Here is a 24,499-nt window from a genome sequence, read left to right on the forward strand (position 1 = left end):
GCCAATGCAGGGGACACGGGTTCGAGCCCTGGTCTGGGAGGATCCCACAAGCCGCGGAGCAACTAAGTCCTGGGGCCACAACTACTGAGCCTGCACTCTAGAGCCCGTGAGCCACAACTACTGAGCCTGCGTGCCCCAACTACTGAAACCCGTGTGCCTAAAGCCCGTGCTCCGCAACAAGAGAAGACACCGCAATGAGAAGCCCGTGCACTGCAACGAAGAGTAGCCCCGGCTTGCCACAACTAGAGAAAGCCCACGCACAGCAACAGAGACCCAGTGCAGCCAAAAATAAACAAATAAAAATAAATAAATAAATTTATAAAAGGAAAAAAAAAATGCTAAGCTAAAAATTTAACTTCTAGGACAAGGGTTCTCCAAGTTTAATCCCAGATGACTCAGTTACCAATTCCACTGGGAAATCCACATCCTCAGGCCCTATCTCAGATATCAGTGAGTCAGAAAATCTGGGGATGGAGCCCATCAATTGGTGTTCAACACACTGTAGGTTTCTGATACACTCCGAAATTTGATAAGCTTTGTTTTAGGGACTCAGAAGTGAAACTCCTACAAAGGGAAAACTGTAATTACAGGTAAGAATTATCCTTAAAAGGGGGGGTTCTATGCGAGTATGCTAATAAATTTAAGAAACACTGGCTTACCCTCATTATTTCCATTAGGACCCCTAATAATCTAAGATGTTCTATAATTCAGATTCACTGCTATGGTGGGAATAGAGAGTATATACAATAATTATAAGATAAACGCTTAATTCCAAACATATTTTACAATAGAAACCTCTTTTTACCAAGAGATAATACATTCTGTGAAACTGTACAGAAGAAAGTATTATCAGTAATGTTTCTATGTGTACAATATACTGGCTTTATATAAAGCCCAGCCTAATAGTAAGGAAAAGACCCTTTTGAAATGTTTAGGGTATCAGTTTATATAAAACTAATTTCTTTCTGTTACTCAAAAGTAGCTGAATTAAATTTTAACAAATGTAAAGCATATGTTTTAAATAAGCTAATGCATGTGTCACCTAGCTTCACAAAATCTCTTCAGAACAAGAAAATTATGTGATTAGCAATTAAAAGAAACAAGGCATCCCATATGAATATACAATAAACTAGAAATTAAAGTATTCTCAAATATAAATCCCAAATTCAAAGCCACAACAGAAAATGTCCCAAGAGACTTTCTGTTTGGAAAAGAGAGCAGACACTATTCTTCCTGCTCCTCCCTAATAAGTAAGACTACAAACCTTGGAAATAATAAACAATGGTACACAAAGAAAGTTCAGAAAAAAGTAAAAAAGAAATGCAGAACGTTTAAGAACTCCAGGCCTGAAGGAAAAATATAGCTACAGGGACCTTTACTAGGTTCACCCAAGAAAAGGTCAACAAAGTACAATGAATACAATGATCCCACATGCCAGAGAGCAACTAAGCCCACGAGCCACAAATAATGAGCCCACATGCCACAACTACTGAAGCCCGCGCATCTAGAGCCCGTGCTCGGCAACAGGTGAAGCCATGGCAATGAGAAGCCCATGCACTGCAATGAAGAGGAGCCCCCACTCGCCGCAACTAGAAAAAGCCTGCACGCAGCAACGAATAGCAAAAAATAAATTAATTAGTTAATTAAAAAAAAAAAATCACCTGAACGTTAGTTAGGTATTCTGCCTGATTACCATCCTCTATAAGGAAAGTAACCTTGCAATATCTTATCCACTTCTTTTCTATTACAGCTTCTTTGTTCCTGACTCCTGCTACCTATCAAATGTCTTCATGCCTTCTACAGCTCTGCAAAGCTCCTTTCCATCTGCTAGATGCCACCCAATTTATTACGAGCTGAATAAAGGAAAAAGATCTTAAAGGAAATGGATCAAGGTGGTGGAGTAGTAGGATGTGAAATTCACCTCCTCCCACAAACACATAAAAATACATCTACAGGGACTTCCCTGGTGATCCAGTGGTAAAGAATCTGCCTTAAAAGGCAGGAGACGTGGGTTCGATCCCTGGTCAGGGAGGGAAGATCCCACACGCAACAGGGCAACTAAGCCCTTATGCCACAACTACTGAGCCCATGCACCTCAACCAGAGAGTCCGCATGCCTCAAACTACAGAGCCCACGCACTCCTGAACCTACATGCCACAACTACAGGGCCCACATGCCCTGGAGCCTGTGCACCACAACTAGAGAAGAGAAAACCCGCATGCCACAACCAGAGAGAAGCTTGCACTCTGCAACAAAAGATCCTGCATGCTTCAACAATGATCCTGCGTGCCTCAACAAACATCCTGAGTGCCACAATACAGAACGCAGCCAATGAAAATTAATAAATAATAAATTAAAATCCTCAAAAAAAACACATCTACACATGGAATGATTCTCACAGAATCTCCTGAACACCTGACAGAAAACCTCAGACTTCTGAAAGTGCAAGAAAATCTCCATGCAACTGGGTAGGACAAAAAAAGGGAAATGGGATAGAACTTGCACACCTGGGAGGCGGCTGTGAAAGAGGAAAGGTTCCTGTACCCTGAGAAACCGCCTCACCCATAGGGAGATCAACCAGGACAGAAGGGAACTTCAGAGCCTCAGAGGAGAATGCAGCAACTGGTACGGAACAGCCAGAACAGACAGAGACCAAGAAAACTCCCTTGAAAGAAGCAATGAAACAGACTTCTTCAGTCTAACAAACACTGATTTCTAGAACATTCTCTTCTCTCCTGATTCGCTGTTTCTATCTGGATACTAGAACACTCAATCAATTCATACCCACCTTCATCACACTGACAAGGTCTTAGAAATTCTTTGTAACTAACACCCCCCAAGTATATAACTCATCCTTTATATTTCTCCAGTCTAACAGAATTTCAACGTTATTCATCACTTGGACTATTACAATTTTACAGCTCATCATTCTCTATTCAACCCATTTATCACTGCCTACTTAAGCTTTCTGAAGTACAGCTGAGATACAACTCAACTCCCCACAAAAAACCATTTTTCACCACCTCTAAAACCATTCATCTTCAGTTTTCTAGTTGTGAAAATTCTATTTATTTTCTAAAACCCAGTGTGAAATGTCACTTCCCTATAGCCTTTCTTGGTATACAAACTCAGTGCTACTTCTCTCTACATGCTCAAGTAATATATCTGTGCAATTTTAGGCCTCTTCATTATATTAATTTTTTAATGAAATACTATGTACAAATGCCTTATCATTGCTACCACCATAGGGTACTTAAAGATAAACAGGGCTTAACATTAATAGCCAAATGTTTAATATTTTTTTAATTAATAAATATAATGGATAAACAAACTGTGCTCCCTCCATACAGAAAAACATTATTCAGCCATAAAATCAGTCAAAAAAATCAGACAAAGGTATGTCACTGATCGAATAAAATTTATATTTTAAGGCAGGACAAAAGAATTTAAACATGAAATTCTCTCTGTGTGTCCATTTGGACCTCCTCCCTCTATCCCTAATGTGCAGCGTGCAACCTGTATTACACATTAACCAGACCTTCTTAAAGACTGGAGTGCCTGCTGAACCACAAGGATCATTTTTTTCCTGTCTTCTAATGCTAGCAAATGTAACTTAAATAATAGTGCTCTTTCCAACTCTGTAGGGGTCCATGGTGACTTGCTGCTACCTTTATACGTGCTTACCTAGACTACACATCCTTGGTGAACTTTATGTAAAATGTCAGTATGTCATGTGATATATGATCCTTTGTCTTCTTTGTCTTGAAAACGTATTATGACTCTGTCTTCAACTTCTAATAGAACACTTCTCAGAGTGTCTGTCTCCTGGGTTATAATCCTCGATTTGCCTCACATAAAATTATTGTTTCTTCTTAATTTGGTTATTAATTAAAGTTTCATCAATATTTCCTTGGTGTAGCTGACAAAATAACAGAGGTGGGACACCTGAAGTCCACCCTGACACAGCACTTGGTACCAGAACAGGCCCTATGCCCCACCTCCATTCTCAGTATTCCTTAGGTGCTTTAATGAGTTCTCCTTATATCCAAACATCATTGCTTTAAATGATGTCCTGAATTGGTTTTCCTGGGACTTGGAGTCCTAAGGGGATACCAGTATGTTTCCTGGGCAGGGACATAGAGGAAACTGTAAAGTGAGCTGGGTTGGCCTGCCTTTTTTTTTTAATTTGTCTTAAATTGTAAAGATTATACATATATGGTCTGAACTAACTGTTTGCTGGTGAAATGACAGACTGACCCTGCTCAGCTCAAAATAACAGAGACTTTTTTTTTTTTTTTTTAGAAATTCACGTTCTTTTATTTATTTATTTATGGCTGTGCTGGGTCTTCGTTTCTGTGCGAGGGCCTTCTCCAGTTGTGGCAAGTGGGGACCACTCTTCATCGCAGTGCGCGGCTCTCTCACCATGGCGGCCTCTCTTGTTGCAGAGCACAGGCTCCAGACGCGCAGGCTCAGCAATTGTGGCTCACGGGCCCAGTTGCTCCGTGGCATGTGGGATCTTCCCAGACCAGGGCTCGAACCCGTGTCCCCTACATTGGCAGGCAGATTCTCAACCACTGCGCCACCAGGGAAGCCCCATAACAGAGACTTTTGCTCCTTTTGACCACAAAGAGTTTTCAGCTAACTGAGAATCTAGCAGAAGTGTCTGAGGATCAATCCTCTGCCATGTTACTTGTCCTACAGGAGATCCCACTACAACCACTAAGTAAATTCGGGGAGGGGGTGGGGGGAGACACGGACACAAGGGCACATGTACAATAAGGCTGATCACCTAGTGCTCTGAGCACCCACAGCAGTTTTAGACTGTTGGAGGGAGAAACCAACACATATAAAACACTTGAACCTCACTCAAGGGTACTCCTTGGGAAGCTACACTCAGAAGCAGCTGATCCATTACACTGGCCTCAGAAAGTTGTTCACATCACATCTGACTTGGGCTCCCAAATAGAAACGGTGCCACAAAGGACAAGCAGCTCCCTGACGGACAGCCGCTCACTGGAACTCCAGCTGTCTTTATGTACAATGGAAACAGAGCCAGTGCTTGTAAGCACTTGTCTGAGCTATTAAATGGCCAGGATCGAGCCCTTTTGACATGCCAAAATTACAGAAAAAACCAAATTGATAAAACATCTTTTCAATCTTCTGACCTTGACAGAAACAAAATATTCCTAGAAGAAAGCTCTTAAGTAAACACAGCAAACATCACCTGACACTACAGTCTTGGCTCAATTATTAAAACCTAAAACTGATATTTCAGGGCCTCTCGCCATCTGAGATGGCCCACACTCTGTGGCCCACACTCTGTCTGTGGAGTGTGTTTCTCCCAAGGCCATTCTTGCCTTTTGAGATGGACCGCATTCTGTCCATGGAATGTGTACCTCTCTAAATAAAACCATTTCTTCCTATCACTTTGTCTCTCACTGAATTCTTTCTGTGATGAAACATAAAGAACCTGAGCTTCATTAAGTCCTCGGGCCAGATGGTGGAGGAGAAGGACACGCACTCACTCCCTCTTGCAAGAGCACCAGCATCACAACTAGCTGCTGGACAATCATCGACAGGAAGACACTGGAACTCACCAAAACAGATACCCCACATCCAAAGACAATGGAGAAGCCACAGTGAGATGCTAGGAGGGGCGCAATCACAGTAAAATCAAATCCCATAACTGCTGGGTGCGTGACTCACAGACTGGAGAACACTTATACCACAGACGTCCACCCACTGGAGTGAAGGTTCTGAGACCCACATCAGGCTTCCCAACCTGGGGGTCCGGCAACGGGAGAAGGAATTCCTAGAGAATCAGACTTTGAAGCCTAGTGGGATTTGATTGCAGGACTTCGACAGGACTGGGGGAAACGGAGACTCCACTCTTGGAGGGCACACACAAAGTAGTGTGCGTATCGGGACCCAGGGGAAGGAGCAGTGACCCCAGGGGAGACTGAACCAGACCTACCTGCTAGTGTTGGAGGGTCTCCTGCAGAGGCGGGGAGCAGCTGTGTCTCACCACGGGGACAAGGACACTGGCAGCAAAAGTTCTGGGAGTACTCCTTGGCATGAGCCCTCCTGGAGTGCACCATTAGCCCCACCAAAGAACCGGGTAGGCTCCAGTGCTGGGTCACCTCAGACCAAACAACCAACAGGGAGGGAACCCAGTCCTACGCATCAGCAGACAAGCAGATTAAAGTTTTACTGAGCTCTGCCCACGAGAACAACACCCAGCTCTACCCACCACCAGTCCCTCCCATCAGGAAGCTTCTTGCACAGGATCGGACAGGAGTCCATTGCTGCCTCACTTGGCTGCACGCCCACAGTGCCTTTGAAACGAGGCAGCAAGTGCAATGGCAAGCTTCGGTCCTATGCTGAGCATGCTGGGACTGGTTCTGGGCAGGGCGGCAAGCCTTGGGCTGTCGGCTGCTCCCACCCCAACCTCCAAGAACACCATCATCAGAATATTAATGCAAAGATGCCACAGTGAGGACATGAAAATCCTGAGAAAATATTATATTCCTGCATCCTATGTAAAGTATCTGGAGTCCGCAGGTGCGAGAGTTGTACCCGTAAGGCTTTATCTTAAAGATAAAGAGTATGAAAAGCTTTTCAAATCTATTAATGGGACCCTTTTCCTTGGAGGAAGTGTTAACCTCATGAAGTCAGGTTACACCCACGAGGCCAAAATATTTTACAAGCTGGCCGAACAGCTAAACCCCAATTATTTCTTATTATTCCAGAGTTTTGGCAATGGAAACTATTTTCCCACATGGGGGACCTGCCTTGGATTTAAAGAGCTTACTTATCTGGTCAATGGAGAGAGCTTATTAACCCTCACAGACAGTGTTGGAATTAAAATGCCAATTAACTTCACTAGAGGTCCACTACAGAGCAGAATGTTCCAGAATTTTCCTGCTGACTTGCTGCTGTCATTAGCAATAGAACCTCTGACTGCAAATTTCCACAAGTGGAGCCTCTCTGTGAAGAATTTTACAAAGAATGAAAAGTTAAAGACGTCTTTCAATATATTAACTACAAATACAGATGGCTGTATTGAGTTTATTTCAACAATGGAAGGATATCAGTATTCAGTATACGGTGTCCAGTGGCATCCAGAGAAAGCACCTTATGAATGGAGGAAAGTAAAAGGCATTCCCCATGCACCTAATGCTGTGAGGGCTGCTTTTGATTTAGCAGAGTTCTTTGTGGCTGAAGCTCAGAAAAACAATCACCATTTTGAATCTGATGTTGAAGAAGGCAAAGCACTAATTTATCAGTAACAGCCAGTTTATACTGGAGACATTTCTTTATTTCAGCGAAGTTATATATTTGATTGAAAGTTTTCAATGTTAACAGAGAAATTTTGATTAACTCCATGATTAAACTGTTATAACAACTTGCTACTCATGACGATAATACAAGGCCACAGAGATTCCTTTTCTATGATGTTACTGGCTCTGATTCTTCATTCAGGATATTCAACTATTTATACCCCATATGATAATCAGTCATTGAAGCAGATACATAATCTGAATGTTTTTCATGGAAAAGGTTTCTTTTATCTAAAGAATAGAAAAGATAAATTTACTGAAAATACAAAAATAAAAATAAAAAAGGAAGCTTGCACAAGCTTCTTAGATACCCTCATCCATCACAGGGCAGACTGCAGAAGCAAGAACAACTACAATCCTGCAACCTGTGTAACGAAAACCACATTCACAGAAAGACAGACAAAATGAAATGGCAGAGAACTATGTACCAGATGAAGAAACAAGATAAAACCCCAGAAAAACAATTAAATGAAGTGGGCATAGGCAACCTTCCAGAAAAAGAATTCAGAATAATAATAGAAACGACAATCCAGGACCTCAGAAAAAGAATGGAGGAAAAGATCAAGAATATGCAAGAAATGTTAACAATGATGAAAAACACAGTAAATCAGATTAAAAATTTGCTAGAAGGAGTCAATACAATAACTGAGGCAGAAGAAGGGGTAAGTGACCTGGAAGATAAAACAGCGGAAATAACTACCGCAGAGCAGGATAAAGAAAAAAAGAATGAAAAGAATGGGGGACAGCCTAAGAGACTTCTGGAACAACATTAAACGCACCAACATTCAAATTACAGGAGTCCCAGAAAAAGAAGAGAAAACGAAAGGGTCTGAGAAAATATTTGAAGAGATTATAGTTGAAAACTTCCCAAACATGGGAAAGGAAATAGTCAATCAAGTCCAGGAAGCACAGAGAGTCCCATACAGGATAAATCCAAGGACAAACATGCCGAGACATATATTGATCAAACTATCAAAAATTAAATACAAAAAAAATATTAAAAGTAGCAAAGGAAAAGCAAAAAATAACATAGAAAGGAATCCCCATAAGGTTAACAGCTAATCTTTCAGCAGAAACTCTGCAAGCCAGAAGGGAGTGGCACAATGTATTTAGAGTGATGAAAGGGGGGACTTCCCTAGTGGCGCAGTGGATAAGACTCCATGCTCCGAATGCAGTGGGCCTGGGTTTGATCCTGGTCAGGGAACTAGATCCCACATGCATGCCACAACTAAGAGTTTGCATGCCACAATTAATAGTTCACACACCACAACTAAGGAACACAACAGCCGCAACTAAGACCAAGCACAACCAAAAAAATAAATAAAAATAAACATTAAAAAAAATCGATTGGGCTTCCCTGGTGGTGCAGTGGTTGAGAATCTGCCTGCCAATGCAGGGGACACGGGTTCGAGCCCTGGTCTGGGAAGATCCCACACGCCGTGGAGCAACTAGGCCTGTGAGCCACAACTACTGAGCCTGTGTGTCTGGAGCTTGTGCTCCACAACAAGACAGGCCGCGACAGTGAGAGGCCCACGCACCGCGATGAAGAGTGGCCCCCGCTCGCCGCAACCAGAGAAAGCCCTCACAGAGAAACGAAGACCCAACACAGACAAAAATAAATAAAAATAAATAAAATTTTTTTAAAAAATCGATGAAAGGGGAAAACCTACAACCAAGATTACTCTACGCAGCAAGGATCTCATTCAGACTTCACAGAGAAATTAAAACCTGTACAGACAAGCAAATGTTAAGAGAATTCACCACCACCAAACCAGCTATAAACCAAATGCTAAAGGAACTTCTTGAGGCAAGAAACACACAAAGACCTACATAAACCAAACCCAAAACAATTAAGAAAATGGTAATAGGAACATACATATCGATAATTACCTTCAGTGTAAATGGATTAAATTCTCCAACCAAAACTAAAAGACTGGCTAAATGGATACAAGAACAAGACCCATATATATGCTGTCTACAAGAGACCCACTTCAGACCTAGGGACACATACAGACTGAAAGTGAGGGGATGGAAAAAGGTATACCATGCAAGTGGAAATCAAAAGAAAGCTGGAGTACCAATTCCCTTATCACACAAAATGGACTTTAAAATCAAGACTATTACAACAGACAAAGAAAGACACTACATAATGATCAAAGAATCAATCCAAGAAGATATAACAAATGTAAATATTTAGGCACAAAAGATAAGCACACCTCAATACATAAGGCAAATGCTAACTAAGAGCCATTAAAGGGAAAACTGACACAATAATGTTAGGGAACTTTAACACCCCACTTTCACAGAACATCCAAATTGAAAATAAATAAGGAACCACAAGCTTTAAATGACTCATTACACCAGGTGGACTTAATTGATATTTATGGGACATTCCATCCAAAACCAACAGAATATACTTTCTTCTCAAGCACTCACAGAACATTCTCCAGGATAGATCATATTTTGGGTCACAAATCAAGTCTTGGTAAATTTAAGAAAATTGAATTTGTATCAAATAGCTTTTCCAAAAACAATGCTGTGAAACTACATTTCAATTACAGGAAAAAAACTGTAAAAAATACACACACATGGAGGCCAAACAATACGCTATTAAATAAGCAACAGATCAATGAAGAAATCAAAGAGGAAATCAAAAAATACCTAGAGACAAATGACAATGAAAACACGACATCCCAAAACTTACGGAATGCAACAAATTCCTTCTAAGAAGGAAATTTACAGCAATACAATCCTACCTCAAGAAACAAGAAACATCTCAAATAAACAACCTAACCTTACACCTAAAGCAATCACAGAAAGAAGAACAAAAAAACCCAAGTTAGCAGAAGGAAAGAAATCATAAAGATCACATCAAAAAAAAAAAAAATGAAAAAGAAATGAAAGAGTCGATAGCAAAGATCAATAAAACTAGAAGCTGGTTCTTTGAGAAGATAAACAAAATTGACAAACCATTAGCCAGACTCATCACTAAAAAAAGGAGGGACTTCCCTGATGGCACAGTGGTTAAGAACGTGCCTGCCAATGCAGGGGACATCAGTTCGAGCCCTGGTCCAAGAACATCCCACATGCCGAGGAGCAACTAAGCGTGTGCGCCACAACTACTGAGCCCGCGTGCCACAACTACTGAAGCCCATGCGCCTAGAGCCCGTGTTCCGCAACCAGAGAAGCCACCGCAATGCGAAGCCCGTGCACTGCAAAGAAGAGTAGCTCCTGCTTGCCGCAACTAGAGAAAGTCTGCAGACAGCAACAAAACCCAACGCAGCCAAAATTTAATTAATTTTTTAAAAAAAGAAAAAAAAAGACGACTCAGATCAACATAATTAGAATGGAAAGGAAGAAGTAAAATTTGACACAGCAGAAATACAGACGATTGTGAGAGATTACTATAAGCAACCATATGCCAATAAAATGGACAACATGGAAGAAACGGAAAAATACTTAGAAAACCACAACCTTCCAAAACTGAACCAGAAGAAATAGAAAATGTAAACACACCAATCACAAGCACTGAAATTGAAACTGTGATTAAAAATCTTCCAACAAACAAAAGTCCAGGACCAGATGGCTTAACAGACGAATTCTATCAAGCATGTGCAGAACAGCTAACAAGTTTCCTTCTCAAACTCTTCCAAAATATAGCAGAGGGAGGAACACTCGAAAACTCATTGTACAAAGTCACCAACACCCTGATACCAAAACCTGACAAAGATGTCACAAAAACAGAAAACTATAGGCCAATATCACTGACGAACGTAGATGCAAAAATCTTCAATACAAGCAAACAGAATCCAAAAACACATTAAAAGGATCACACACCATGATCAAGTGGGGTTTATCCCAGGAATGCAAGGATGCTTCAATATATGCAAATCAGTCAATGTGATACACCATATTAACAAACTGAAAGATAAAAATCATATGATCATCTCAATAGATGCAGAAAAAGTTTCTGACAAAATTCAAAACCCATTTATGATAAAAGTTCACCAGAAAGTAGCCATAGAGAACCTACCTCAACATAATAAAGGCCATATGTGACAAACCCACAGGCAACATAGTTCACAGCGGTGAAAAACTGAAACCATTTCCTCTAAGATCAGGAAGAAGAAAAGGTTGCCCACTCTCACTATTATTATTCAACAAACTTTTGGAAGTTTTAGCCACAGCAATCAGAGAAGAAAAAGAACTAAAAGGAATCCAAATCAGAAAGGAAGAAGTAAAGCTGTCCACAATGAGAGAAGCCACCACAATGAGAAGCCCGCACATCGCAAGGAAGAGTAGCCCCCACTTGCCACAACTAGAGAAAGCCTGAGCCAGGCCAAAAACAAAAAACAAAAAAGCAAAAAAGAAAGAAAGAAAACATATGTTCTCCATGTAAAAAAAAAGAAAAAATCAGTAATCTTTTGATGTTCCGACTACCTGTTCTTTGCTGCAAAAACTCCTATACGCCTGGGTTCCCCACCTTGTCTCTGTGGAGCAATCTCTCAGAGTTATCTGAGATGCTGTGTCCCAGGCTTAAGTCCTCAGTTTTTTCAACCAAATAAAACATAACTCTCAACCTTCTGGTTGTACATTTTTTCAGTCAACAGCTCAAACTTAGAGAAGATTATCAGTATACCATACAATGCCATGAATAAATGTCAGATTTTCGAATATTTTCTAACTTAAATGGAAAATTTTTTAAAAATCAAGAACAAAAATAAGAAATGCTGTTTGTGTTTCAATACATTAAAAAAATATATTTGGCCTAAGGTCTCATGATAGAGAGCTCCTAAAATACTTGGAACTTCCTGAGTGAAGAGTGTTTCTGTTTTTAAGAGCCACTTATTCACTTAATGCTAATAAGATGACTTAACAGCGAGCCCTTAGGTATCCTTAGGATGAGGCAGGTAGGTGGGAGAAAGCGTGCAGATTAAGCTCTACAATAAATTCCTGGAAACTGAGATTTGATGCATCCAATTCCTCAGGGAAATAAGTTCCTGAGCTCAGGAAACTTCCAGACCTCATCTATGTACCTCTTCATTTAGCTGTTCATTTGTATCCTTTACAATATCCTTTATAATAAATTGGTAAATGTTTCCCTGAGCTTTGTGAGTCATTTTAACAAATAAATCAAATTCAAGGAGGGGGTTTGGGAAACTCTGATTTACAGCTGGATCATCAGTACGACACATAACAACCCTGACACAACTGGCTTCTAAAGAGGGACAGTCACGTGGGACTGAGTCCTTTACCTGTGGGACCTGTTTTATCTCCAGATAAATAGTGTCAAAATTGAGTAAAATTTATAGAACAGTGACAACTGGAAAATTGTTTAATGGTGTTGGAAAACACGCCAGGGTTACTCTTCTGAAAAGTTCCACATTTGTATTTATAGATGAAAATATCAAACGACATCTCTTTCTGTGATAAGGTTTTAAACACAGGTTTTCAAAAAGGCAAGCACAGCAGCAACACACATGTATGTTGTTATGAGTTTTATATAATGATCAAATTTATTGAATATTTACATGGAATTACGTAAAATTTTCACATTTCCATCTACTCTGTTTCTCATTGCTTGTTTTGTTTGAGCTTAGAAGAAACTAAACAACAGTTCTAAGTGCCTTGATAAAAAGTAAAAGCAATTACATTTTTATATGACACAAACATAAATTAAGCAGAAATTTTAAAAGAGAAAAAGATTACCTTTTGGATAATCTTCCAGTAAGAGGTTGAAGTGACCTAACTGACAAAAGAATTCAGACTCCACTTTTCCTTCAGCTTTTAAGATTAAAGATTCGTAGCAGCGAACAGCCTAGAAATGAAAAATATAAGTATTAAGAAAAAGGTAAAATCCTAATTGTATCCTTTCTGAGAACGCATATACACCCCATGAGATCACCTGAGAAATCAGAACAATCAGTGTCAGCTCTACCACAGACACAGGACTCAATTTCTCTCAGAAATTAGAAGAAACAGCTTTCTAATTACATATTAAAGGAGCCACTGCTGATGATCAAAGTGCTCTCCCATACGAAAAAAGGGGGGACTAAAACCTGCCAAATAAGATAACTTAGGAGTTCCCTTAATGACTTTGTTAACTGTATAACTAAATTATAACTTTGATTCTTGTTCACATAACAAAACTACTCTCAAATAAACACAGAAAGAACTTTCTTGAATTTAGGGAGCTAATAACTACATGTGATTTTTGAACATTTGAAATGTAGCAAGTGCAAATTGAGATGTGCTGTAAATGTAAACTAGACAACAGATTACAAAGACTGCATACAAAACAGTAAAATATTAACTAACAATTTTATGTTAACCATTAAGTTAAATAAAATATATTATTTAATTTCATGTTTCTTTTTACTATTTCTAATACAGTTGTTATAAAATTTAAAAATCACAAAAGACATTAAAATTTTGTGCTTCACAACATTTCTATTGAACCAAGTTGATCAACAGTACCTACCATCTGTACTGATCAGCTATCTTTGCAAAGAAACACTAGCTTTTAGACCACCATACACAATTTAGTGTATTTTCTGGAAAATACATCAATTGTTTTCTTACTAATGCTCTTCATATATTTCAAACATACTAACTTGAATATTATCCCACCCCAATACCCACAGATACCTCTCACACTTTTATTAGAGAAAAAAATAACACTTAAAGAATCCCCTTTTTTTTAACTTCAGAAGTCTGCAAAAAGAAGAAATGATTTATTAAAAACATCATAAAGAACAATGTTCTGCAGAGTTGTCACTAACAATGGGAAACTTTTTCATGTATTAAGATATGGAGGAGAGTTCCCTGATGGTCTAGTGGTTAGGTTTCCACACTTTCACTGCCATGTCCCAGGTTCAATCCCTTGTCGGGGAACTGAGATTCTGCAAAGCTGAGTGGCATGGACAAAAAAAAAAAAAGATATGGGTAAGTCATTCTGGCTTTTAGATGGTTCAGCCTAAACTTTGTGTGAACTAAAACAGCCTGACCTATTACCTATCAAACACACATAGCACATCTGGTTTAACCATTAACATAAAGAACTTCATGTTCAAAGATAAGGATAAAAAACTCCCTTCCTATAGTGTCCGTGTTAACACTCCTTGGAAGACAAGGTTCGCTTTCCAAGGTCATGCTGTCCAGCTGTATCCATCTCTTTTGAAACCTGGAAGGAATGTAACCCTGTCATGTTTGATATATGTTCTTTGTTCTGATAAGTGTAAGACTGTGCTGAAAACCATGCTTCAAGGAACAGTTCCTCAGAGCTACTGAGAGGCTACGCTGGCCCCTGTGCTAGAGTTCTCAGTTTGGCTTGAATAAAACTCTTTCTTAACCTTAATTAAAGATTGATTATTGCTTATCTGCATCAACACTAACCACAAGAGATCTTAGAAACTTAATATCTTCCTGTCATTATTCTTAACACGTTACTGACCAGAGACATACCAATACGTTTTTAGAGAGTGATACAATTAACATCACTGTGCAAAGTTGTTAAGAGCTTAAAATTGATCAAGGGTTCATTTTACAACTTATGATGGTCCCTCCTCCTTTCAGCCCCTCCCAAATTCTCCAGGTTAGTTTTCCGCAGCAGCACCACATTCATCAGGACCTCCTACTGTGAGACAACTCAGGGAAGCAGCTATCACTATGCATGGCTGGTGAAGGCAGGCAGTTTTGGTCAATGGTTCTCTAATACACTTAGCTAACTATGCAAAAGTACCAAATCAAGAAAACAATTAAAAGTCTGAATCTACTCTTGAGTCCCAGAAATCACTATAATTAGGAAATACAAAATTTCAAGATTCTCTCTTACTCAAGTCATCTATGATTTCTACCTGGCAGATGGTTATAATACAAAACACAAAACTTACCGAAGTACTTTAACATTAAAGACTTAATACCTTAAATACACTGATCATTTTAAAAACTTACATTAATAAAACAATAAATTTGACATTTTAAAATTAATATAGGCATTCTAAATAAATCTTCGGTTATTTTCTTACTTTTTAAACTCATATGTTATTTAGAAACTTCAAATCTGTAATAGTTTCTAACTTTCTATATCTACTTAACTTAATGGGCAAATGAGTTTTCTGACTCAAAAAATATTTAAAATATCAACAATAGAAATTTCCACGATTTAAGCAAATGAATACTAACACACAATATATATCCCCCTCATCATTATACATTCATACCACTGCCAGTGCCTTTTGCTTCTTTATTAATACACAATTGTTCACATCTAAAATTGTAACTGAGCAGGACCCTATGGGGTCTTCCCAGGACTGACCCTTCCCCCATATTCTCTGCTGTAGCAGCCACATATCCTGATGTAGCTCCTAAGTACCTACATAGTATCTGATGCACACTTCCTGAGTTTACAGATGCTAAAACCACCACCAAATATAAGAAATTAACTACTGATGATCATGAGCCCCCAGACCTAATGGCACCTGAACACTGATAATATTAACTGTCCTATTACCTCAACATCAACCAACCAGAAAATTGTGCCAGAGCTGATCACATACCCTACCTTCTCCCTTCCTCACCTGGCCTTTAAAAACGCTTTGCTGAAACCCTTTGGGGAGTTCAGGGTTTTGGGGGGCACAGGTCCCCCACTCTCCTTGCTCGCCCCTGCAATAAACCTTTCTCTGTTCCAAACTCCAATGTTTCTGTATTGTTTGGCCTCACTGTGTGTTGGTTGGGTACACAGACTTGAGTTCAGTAACAAAATTAAGAGTATCACTGATTTACTCATGAAAGATAATGCCTAGTAAGAACTAGGAATTTAAATGCATCCGCCCATAACTCAGGCTTGAGTACCCGATTAGTAACCCACCACTAAATACATGTCGGTGATAAAAGATGATGCTGACAGAATCAAATATCAAAGGAGATGAAGGTGAACAAGGTGGTGGAAAAAAAGACAGTCTCCAGGTACTTACACGTCAGCCTTTCATAGTGATGTAACTAAGCAGGACCCTCTGGGGCCTTCCTGGGACAGACACCTCCCCCATACCCTCTGCTTTGTCTCCTATCTGAAGTACCTAGGTAACAACAGTATCTGATGCACATTCCTGAGCTATTTTACAGATGTGAAAACCCCCACCAAATGGTGGATGTTAACTACTTGATGACCATGAGTTCGCAGCTCCCCAGGCCTACTAGAGCCTGAGAATCGACAGTGTTAACTGACACCTGTGACATCCGCCCTGTTACCTCACCATCAGCCAGATCAGAGAATTGTGCAGGAGCTGATCACACACTCATGCCCCGCCCACCCCAAATCTGGCCCTTAAAAACTCTTCCCTGAAACCCATCAGGAAGTTTGAGTTTTTTTGAGCATTAGTTGCCTTGACTTCTTGATGGCACCCTGCAATCAATAAAGGCTGAACTTTCCTTCACCACAAACTGGTGTCAGACCCAGGTCTAGTTCAGTAACACTAAAACTCCTACATTTTTTAATGTGTTATAATTTCTGATACTAGATACGTGAACTCTGTTTAAAGGAATATAAGTAAATAGAGATATATCCCACTGATGCTAGAAGAGTAAGCTACAAGAGACACTTGATTTTTTAATAATACTATGTGAAGTCAAAAGACTAATTAAAAATGTAGACTATACGTAATTAGCTATTTAAAACAAAACTCAAGCAAATTTCCATCCTTTTTGTCTGTCTGACCTTAAACATGTACATGGTTTGTTGGTGGTAAAAATTGATGCTGACAGAATAAAATATCAAAGCAGATGAAGGTGAACAACATGACAGCAGTGGTTTTACAAGAAGAATGGAGTTGGGGGTAGGGATTTGCTCCTTTCCCAGGGGCATTTGGCAAAGTGTGGAGACATTCTGATTAACCACCTACAATGCACAGACAGGTCAGCTTCCCACAATCCAATCAAAAATGTCATCAGTGATGGTGAGCAGACAGCAGAGTGAGCTTGGACTCCGAAACATTCCCTGGTAATTCAGTGCATATGACTCCATGATCCCAATGCAGGGGGGGTGGGTTCGATTCCTGGTCAGGTAACTAGATCCTGCACGCATGCCGCAACTAAGAGTTCATTTGCTGCAACTAAGAAGTAGGCATACCACAACTAAGACCCGAAGTAAGCAAAACGAATAAATAAACATTAAAAAAAGAAAGAAAGAAAATACAGGATACTGGCCCCAGACAGCTGAGGTGCACATGAAAAGAATGAGTCCAGTGAGCGCAGTGTATGTATCTTCTCACACATAGGAAAGCGCTGAATTCCTTAACTTGGGATATCTGGTTTTCTTTAATTAACAGTAATCTTTTGATGTTCCGACTATCTGTGTTACCGAGTCGAAGCTCGCTCTGCTGGCCGAATGACAGGCCAATAAATCAGGAGACCAGGTGTTGAGGAAAGGAATACAACTTTATTCGGAAAGCCAGCAGACCGAGAAGATGGCGGACTAGTGTCCCCAAAAAACCATCTTGTCAGGGTCTGTTTGCCAGCTTCTTTTATAGAACAGAGAAGGGAAGGACATGAGAAAGTAAAGTAAAAAGGCCATTAGTATTGCCTGGCTAGGCCAGCATGGGGAGGGGACGTATTAATTTCTTCTTTTCTGTAGCCATTCACAGGTGGGCCGGGTCAGTTTGTCTCCCTGTAAACTGAACAAAGGCACTTTAGTTTAACATTCAGGCAGAGGGGCAGGGTTCCCTGAGGCAGGCCATTATGTATGATTATGTTAAAAAAGCAACAAAAAGCAAAGGTTAATGTAAAAGAAACTTCCAAAGTGGAGTCCAGTTTTGCTCTTCCCTGTTAAAATTCCCCACTGTCAATGTCCATTCCACAATATTGTGGAAAAAGGGGTGACAACCGTTCTAACTGCTTCGTCAGATGGATCTTTCTGAAAGTGCCCACCATTGGTGCCAGTTGTTCCAAATGCTGAGATTTGTCTTCTTTTGTTCCTCTTTGGAAAATGTCTACTTAAACAATATTCACAGCCTGAAAGTTGAGATTTATGTTTTATTCAGCAGGAATTTTTTTAGGACTTCAAACCCAGGAGCATCTCAAGATAGGAAATTTAGCATTTTTCTATATATGGGAATATGCATGAGTCTGGGCTCACTGAAATTATTCCTTTGATATACACCTCAGCTATCTCAGGCTTGTATCCTATATTTTCACATCCTGAGTTTCCTCACAGCTCAACTGAGGGAGTGGCTGCAGTCTGATGGCTGCTAGATGGCAGGTATTCTCCTGTCTGAGTTTCCTCAGGGCTCATGGGCTCACGCTGGAGGGCTGCAATCGCTGCTGACTGATATGGCAGGAAGCATTCTATTCCTCAGATCTTCCCCTCTTCGTCAGGAATTTGACCAATATTTGGGAGACATTTCATGATCAAATTTTGTTCCACAACTGGCAGGCTCATCCAAGGTCAGGCAAAAATTGTTGATATGCCACTCCAGGTGCTAATTTTTGGATTAGACCCTATCAATAATTAAAGATTCTCTGGATCCTCTAAATAGTCTAATATGATCCAGGAGATATTTTCCCTTGTTGCTTCTTCCCATACCTAGAAATCACACTATTACAATTATTTTACATTATAAATGTAATCTATTTAATCTATTTCCTCATGATGTTAGCCATCATCTATTTCGTATGGAGGCCTGGTTACACAGTACGTACTGTAAGAGAAAACAATCTTATAAAATAAACAGGATAAAAGTAATGCAGCTAGGGACTTCCCTGGAGGTGCAGCGGTTAAGAATCCACCTGCCAATGCAGGGGACACAGGTTCGAGCCCTGGTCCAGGAAGATCCCACATGCCGCAGAGCAATTAAGACTGTGCCCCACAACTACTGAGCCCATAAGCCACAACTACTGAAGCCCATGCGCCTACAGCCCTGTGCTCCACAAGAGAAGCCACCACAATGAGAAGCCCGCGCACCATAACGAAGAGTAGCCCCCAGCTCACTGCAACTAGAGAAAATCCGCACGTAAATAAATAAAGCAGCTAGTAACATTAACAAAGTCACAGTGCATCAGGGAGACACAAACCACAAACAATTTGGAAACGAAGAACAAAATTAAAGCAATGATTAGCATAACGAGTTGTAATCCAGTCCCAATAAAATATCAAGTCAGGAGAGCCAGCTGGAGAGGCCAAATTCTGGCAGGATCAGGTAGAGAGAAAAAGATAAATGCTTAATCTTTGTTCACAAAGAAATACTTTATAACAGGAAAAGTTTTCTGGAAAATAAAGATTAAAGCTAGTATATTTCCCAAAGTCATAAAGTTATACATCATATTCATCAGTTCATTTATTCCCATGTAATTAATTACCATTGATGTGAATAAAATTATCAGGTTTCCTATTAGTTTTGTCCTTTGTTACTCAGTCCAGTGGTATTATCTAAAGGTTATAAGAAACTTTTATTGGCTAAAGTTTCCTTTTTACAAGTCTTCTTGAAGATGTGGCAGTTTTTTGCAAAGCATTACCTTAGCTGCCTATGAATGATGAAGGTCTTAAAGAGGCAAGGTTAAAAATGATTACAATTTTTCTTGGCAAAGAAGTTTATCCAAATTGCTGTAACTTACAACATTTTAAGATAAAGATTAAAATTATAACATTATACCAGGACATATATTAATTTCAGGAACTTTACATAATTTCTAGAAGGTCTATATTAGTGACATTTACCATACAATATAACCTATGAAGATTTACTACTCATTTGACAGTTCTTCCCATGTAATTTAACATACTGAACAAACCTATCTTTCTTTGGGATGTTACAGGAGCCCTTTGAAGCATACTAAAGTTAGCCAGAGGCCGAAAGAACTTTATCAGAATTTGATTTAGGAAGTTTTGTCAAAAAACAAAGAAATATATATATATATATCTCAAAGGGTCTAGAACACTCAGTCAGATAGGATCATAGGTCACTGAGAAACAATAGTTACTTAAACCAAAGTAATAGTAAAACATTTCAAAGGCAAATATAGAACTGATCACTTCAAAGGTAAAGAAACTTAAAACCTGTTATCAAAGGCAGTTCAACATTTTAAGAAAACTTGTCCTCTTAACAGAGAGAAAATCCAAATTCAAGTTTTGCACCAGCTTACTTTTAAAAATTCATTTACTCAATTAGGTTAATCTCAGCCTGACCATGCATAAAACTCCTTTTACTCAAAACATATACCTCGCTTACATACTCTATACTGAAATGTTTTATTATTTTCAGTAGCTTTAAATACATATTTAAATTAGAATCCCCGACTCTTAAAAATCTTACTTTCCAGTGAAGACCAAGAGGCAAGTAATAGTACCGAAATCTGGAGAGACTTTCAGATCATTTTCAGAACATAATTATTCCTATAGAGTTTACCTAAAGGCTCTTATCTTGTTTACATTTACTTTAGTTAAATCACATCAAGGGATTTTTCTTGCTGACAAATTTGCAACAGATATAACAAGATTTCATTTAAGTTCTATTAAACCTAGGTGCGCTGAAAGTATTATACTTGATGCCTCTAAAGATGTGTCTATATAAATTGCATCAACAAACTTAAACATCAATACCAGGTATTAATTTAATACTAAATATTTCCTAGTTCACATGAACCTGAAACTCATTTAGCTTAATTTCTCTTGTATTTAGAATTGTTTGGTTTGTAAGCGCTTACTTTTCTTTAAGCCAGTTTAACAGAGTTCATCCACAAGTCAACCTCAGCAATGTAATCCAAAGACAAAGACACATTCAAACACACAAACAGAAAGACCTCATAGTTCTCATTTCAAAATTTCAGCCCTGAGTCAGGTAATGCAATGTAAAACCCATCAATTTACATAAGTAGCTGCGTTAAAGTTGGGTTTCCGGTAGATGGAACAAATCAAGCTTACTTGTTAAATTTTTTTATTTACAGAAAAGACACTTAGGATTTCTATTTACCCTTGACAAGTCAATTTCTAAATTACTTTACTTTCTTTTCAAAATTTGCATTTTAAAAAGATGGCAGGGATGAGGGTTCCTGAGAAGACCAGATAGGACATTTCCATCTCAAAGACACAGACAAGTTTCTTCTAGGATGATTTTGTTTCCTTCTCTGGGGTTTCCATGAGTGGCATGTGCAGGCTTAAAGCATGCTCCGGTGGGACCCTGATGTCAAGCTGTTCTGGCGAAAAAGTTACTTGAGCATTTAATTTACAAAGGAGATCTCTTCTCACAAAGGGGGATTGGACACTCTGGCATATATAAGAAGCTGTATTTCAGGGTAAGGTCTCCTAGTTGGCATTCTAGAGGTTGTAAGAATTAATGGTTTTGTACTTCTCCAGAAATCCCCATCACTGGGATAGACTGAGATGTTTTCTGTGCCACCTTGGTGTTTATCACAGAATATGTGGCACCCTTATCTATTAGAAAGTCAATCAACTTGTTCCCCACTGTCAAAGTTACCCGGGGTCCTGAGGGGAAATTAGAATTGGACGCCTCAAGTCTAAGGGAGTCCCCTGGCCTCCTAACAGGAGATCAGTGCAAGGGAAATTGTCCTGCTACGGAGGTGGGCCCCGGTCCCACCATGGTGCCCTGTCCCACCATGGTGCCCTGTCGGGTCTTTGATGGTGATACTAAACAATGTCCTTGTGCCTTGGGGGTTATCATAGAAACTTCTATTTGATCCCCATGGGTAGGGGAAACAGAAGATGGTGAAAGGCGTGAATATGTTGGCAGAATGGGGGAGCAGCTGGAAGAACTGCCAGTGCAGGCTTCTTGGCCAGTGGGGGAGCTGGATAGGCCGGAGGGGGTTTAGGTTTTGGAGTAACATGTTCCCACTCTCGTTTTCTCCCTCTTTCACCTGTAGAACAGGATCCCCCTTGGGTTTCCCTTCAGAGTGCTACACCATAAGGTGGCAGCCCTCTGATTCCTTTTCCTCCTGATGCAATAGAGTAAATGCTTCTACAGCATATGGAATCTCATCTTTTCCCTGCTCTTTTGCAAAATACTTCTGTGAGATCAGATAGTAATTGAGTAAGCCACTCCGGGGCCGTCGCTCTTCTGTTCCTAACATATATTGGGTCCACACCCTATTATAATAGTATATCAAGTCTTTCTTAGTCATAGGCTCATGGCTATGTTTTGCCCATTTATCTACTATACACCCCAAAGGGCTCCCCTTCGGGATAGATGGAGTATTTCCCATTTTTATAAGTTTGATAACACCAAAACACAAAAGACGCAAATTCCAACACAAAAAGCACAAATTCCAATATTGATGCACACAAAACCAAAACCAAAACCAGCGAACCGGTTCCAAATCAGGTAGAGTCCAAGAACAATTCCCCTCTCCAACAGGGTACCCCAACCAAACAAACTAGCTTGTCCCATTAAGGAAATGCTCCAATTGAGGGGGGAACATGTTCCCCGTGTGCACACCGGAGTGACTTACCCTCCAAATTCGAGTCCATTGACTTGCAGAAGTTTGTCGATTCCTTGCTCCAACTGCCAAGGGCAGGGGTAGCCAGTGCTGCTTCAGGGAATTTTGAAGGGAAGATCCTCAGGACACATGGTCCCGGCAGCTGTTAGGGCCTTGCCCCAACATCGCCTGACTGGGGCCAGCTAGCCACAAAGCAGCTAGGCTCCTGGCTGGCTAAGCCAAATTTATTACAGACCTATAAATCAGGAGACAAGGTGTTGAGGCAAGGAATACGACTTTATTTGGAAAGCTGGCAGACCAAGAAGATGGCAAACTAGGGTCCCTGAAACACCATCTTATCCAGGTCTGTTTGCCAGTTTCTTTTACAGAACAGAGAGGGGGAGGAAGTGAGGAAGTAAAGTAAAAGCCCATTAGTATTGCCTAGCTTGGCCAGCATAAGGAGGGGATGTGTTAATTTCTTCTTTTCTGCAGCCATTCACAGGTGGGCAGGGTCAGAGTGTCTCCCTGTGAACTGAACAAAGGCACTTTAACATTCAGGCAGAGGGGCAGAGTTCCCTAAGGCAGGCCATTAGTATGATTATATTGACAAAAGCAATGAAAAGCAAAGGTTAAAGTCAATGAAACAGATGCAAAGTGGTGTCTGATTTTGCTCTCCCCTGTTACACCTGCTCTTTGTTGCAAAACACCTGGCTCCCCACTCGCCTCCTCAGAGCAGTTCTCTCAGGGCTACCTGACATGCTGCCTCCCAGGCCTGAAGTCCTAAAAATTCCCATCGAATAAAACATAACTCTCAACTTTTAGGTTGTGAATATTTTTTAACCCAACAGAACTAAAGCTTAAATTCTGTCAACATTTGCCCAACTCTCTTTTGTCAAGCCCCTTCATGAATACGCATGTACCTTTAACTTAAAATTTCCCCAATTCTGCAGTCACTGCTTTGGGAAAGATCCCAGGTATTCTCCTTACTTGCTGCAAGTAATAAACCCTTCCATCAGTCTTTGGCTTTGTTGCGCCTTTTGGCTTGACATCCACCAAGAGGCAAACCCAGTTTTCAGGTAACACTTTCATTTCAAAATAAAGACTATAACCAAGATAAATAGAGTAATTTAATAATGATAAAAAGATCTGATACCAGGAGGACATAACGGTCCTGAACTTCCATGCAACTAGAAATGGTGTCCAAAATACATGGAGCAAAAGGCAACAGAAATATGAGGTGAATCAGAAAAGCCAACAATTATAGCCAGACAATATAACATCTTTCTGTCTAAATGACGAACTGAAAAAGAACCCCCTCCAAAAAAAGGAATTGTAAGACTTGAAAATACCGTCAACCAACTTGACCTAATTCACATCCATAGACCACTCCACCCGGCAACAGTAATACACATTCCTCTCCAGTGCAGGCAAAACATGGACCAAAAAAGATCATAAAATAAATTTCAATACATGTAAAAGAATTCAATTCATACAAAGAATATTCTCTAACAACAAAGGAATTAAATTAAAAACCAGTAATGATGAAACAAAATTACTTTAAAGCAGGACGAGAAAAATTTAACATAAAATCTTCTCTGCCGTTAGAGCCACTACCCCTTCCCCTTTAATGTGCTTGGGCATCTATACTATATGTTAACTAGATCCCCTTAGAGGCCTAGGGATACCTGCTCACCAAAAAAAAAGGAATTTTCTCCTGGCACTAGCCAAGTAATTTATTG

General features: G+C 39.9%; 2 protein-coding genes across 7 annotated transcripts in view; one reads left to right on the plus strand and one right to left on the minus strand.

The window, feature by feature from the left end:
* Nucleotides 1–24,499, minus strand: part of LOC137757679 (lysine-specific demethylase 6A-like) — a 159,172-nt gene that overhangs the window by 119,066 nt on the left and 15,607 nt on the right. For all 6 annotated transcript variants that reach the window (XM_068534286.1, XM_068534285.1, XM_068534284.1 and 3 more), the window contains exon 3: nucleotides 13,050–13,158. In XM_068534286.1, the coding sequence (XP_068390387.1) occupies nucleotides 13,050–13,158 (109 nt within the window). The remainder of the gene's footprint in view (nucleotides 1–13,049; nucleotides 13,159–24,499) is intronic.
* LOC137757686 (gamma-glutamyl hydrolase-like) lies at nucleotides 6,360–7,289 on the plus strand. Its single transcript, XM_068534301.1, has one exon. The coding sequence runs from the start codon at nucleotides 6,360–6,362 to the stop codon at nucleotides 7,287–7,289; it is 930 nt and encodes a 309-aa protein (XP_068390402.1).

This window comes from Eschrichtius robustus (genome assembly GCF_028021215.1).
Source record: "Eschrichtius robustus isolate mEscRob2 chromosome Y unlocalized genomic scaffold, mEscRob2.pri SUPER_Y_unloc_3, whole genome shotgun sequence".
Classification (NCBI taxonomy): Eukaryota; Metazoa; Chordata; class Mammalia; order Artiodactyla; family Eschrichtiidae; genus Eschrichtius; species Eschrichtius robustus.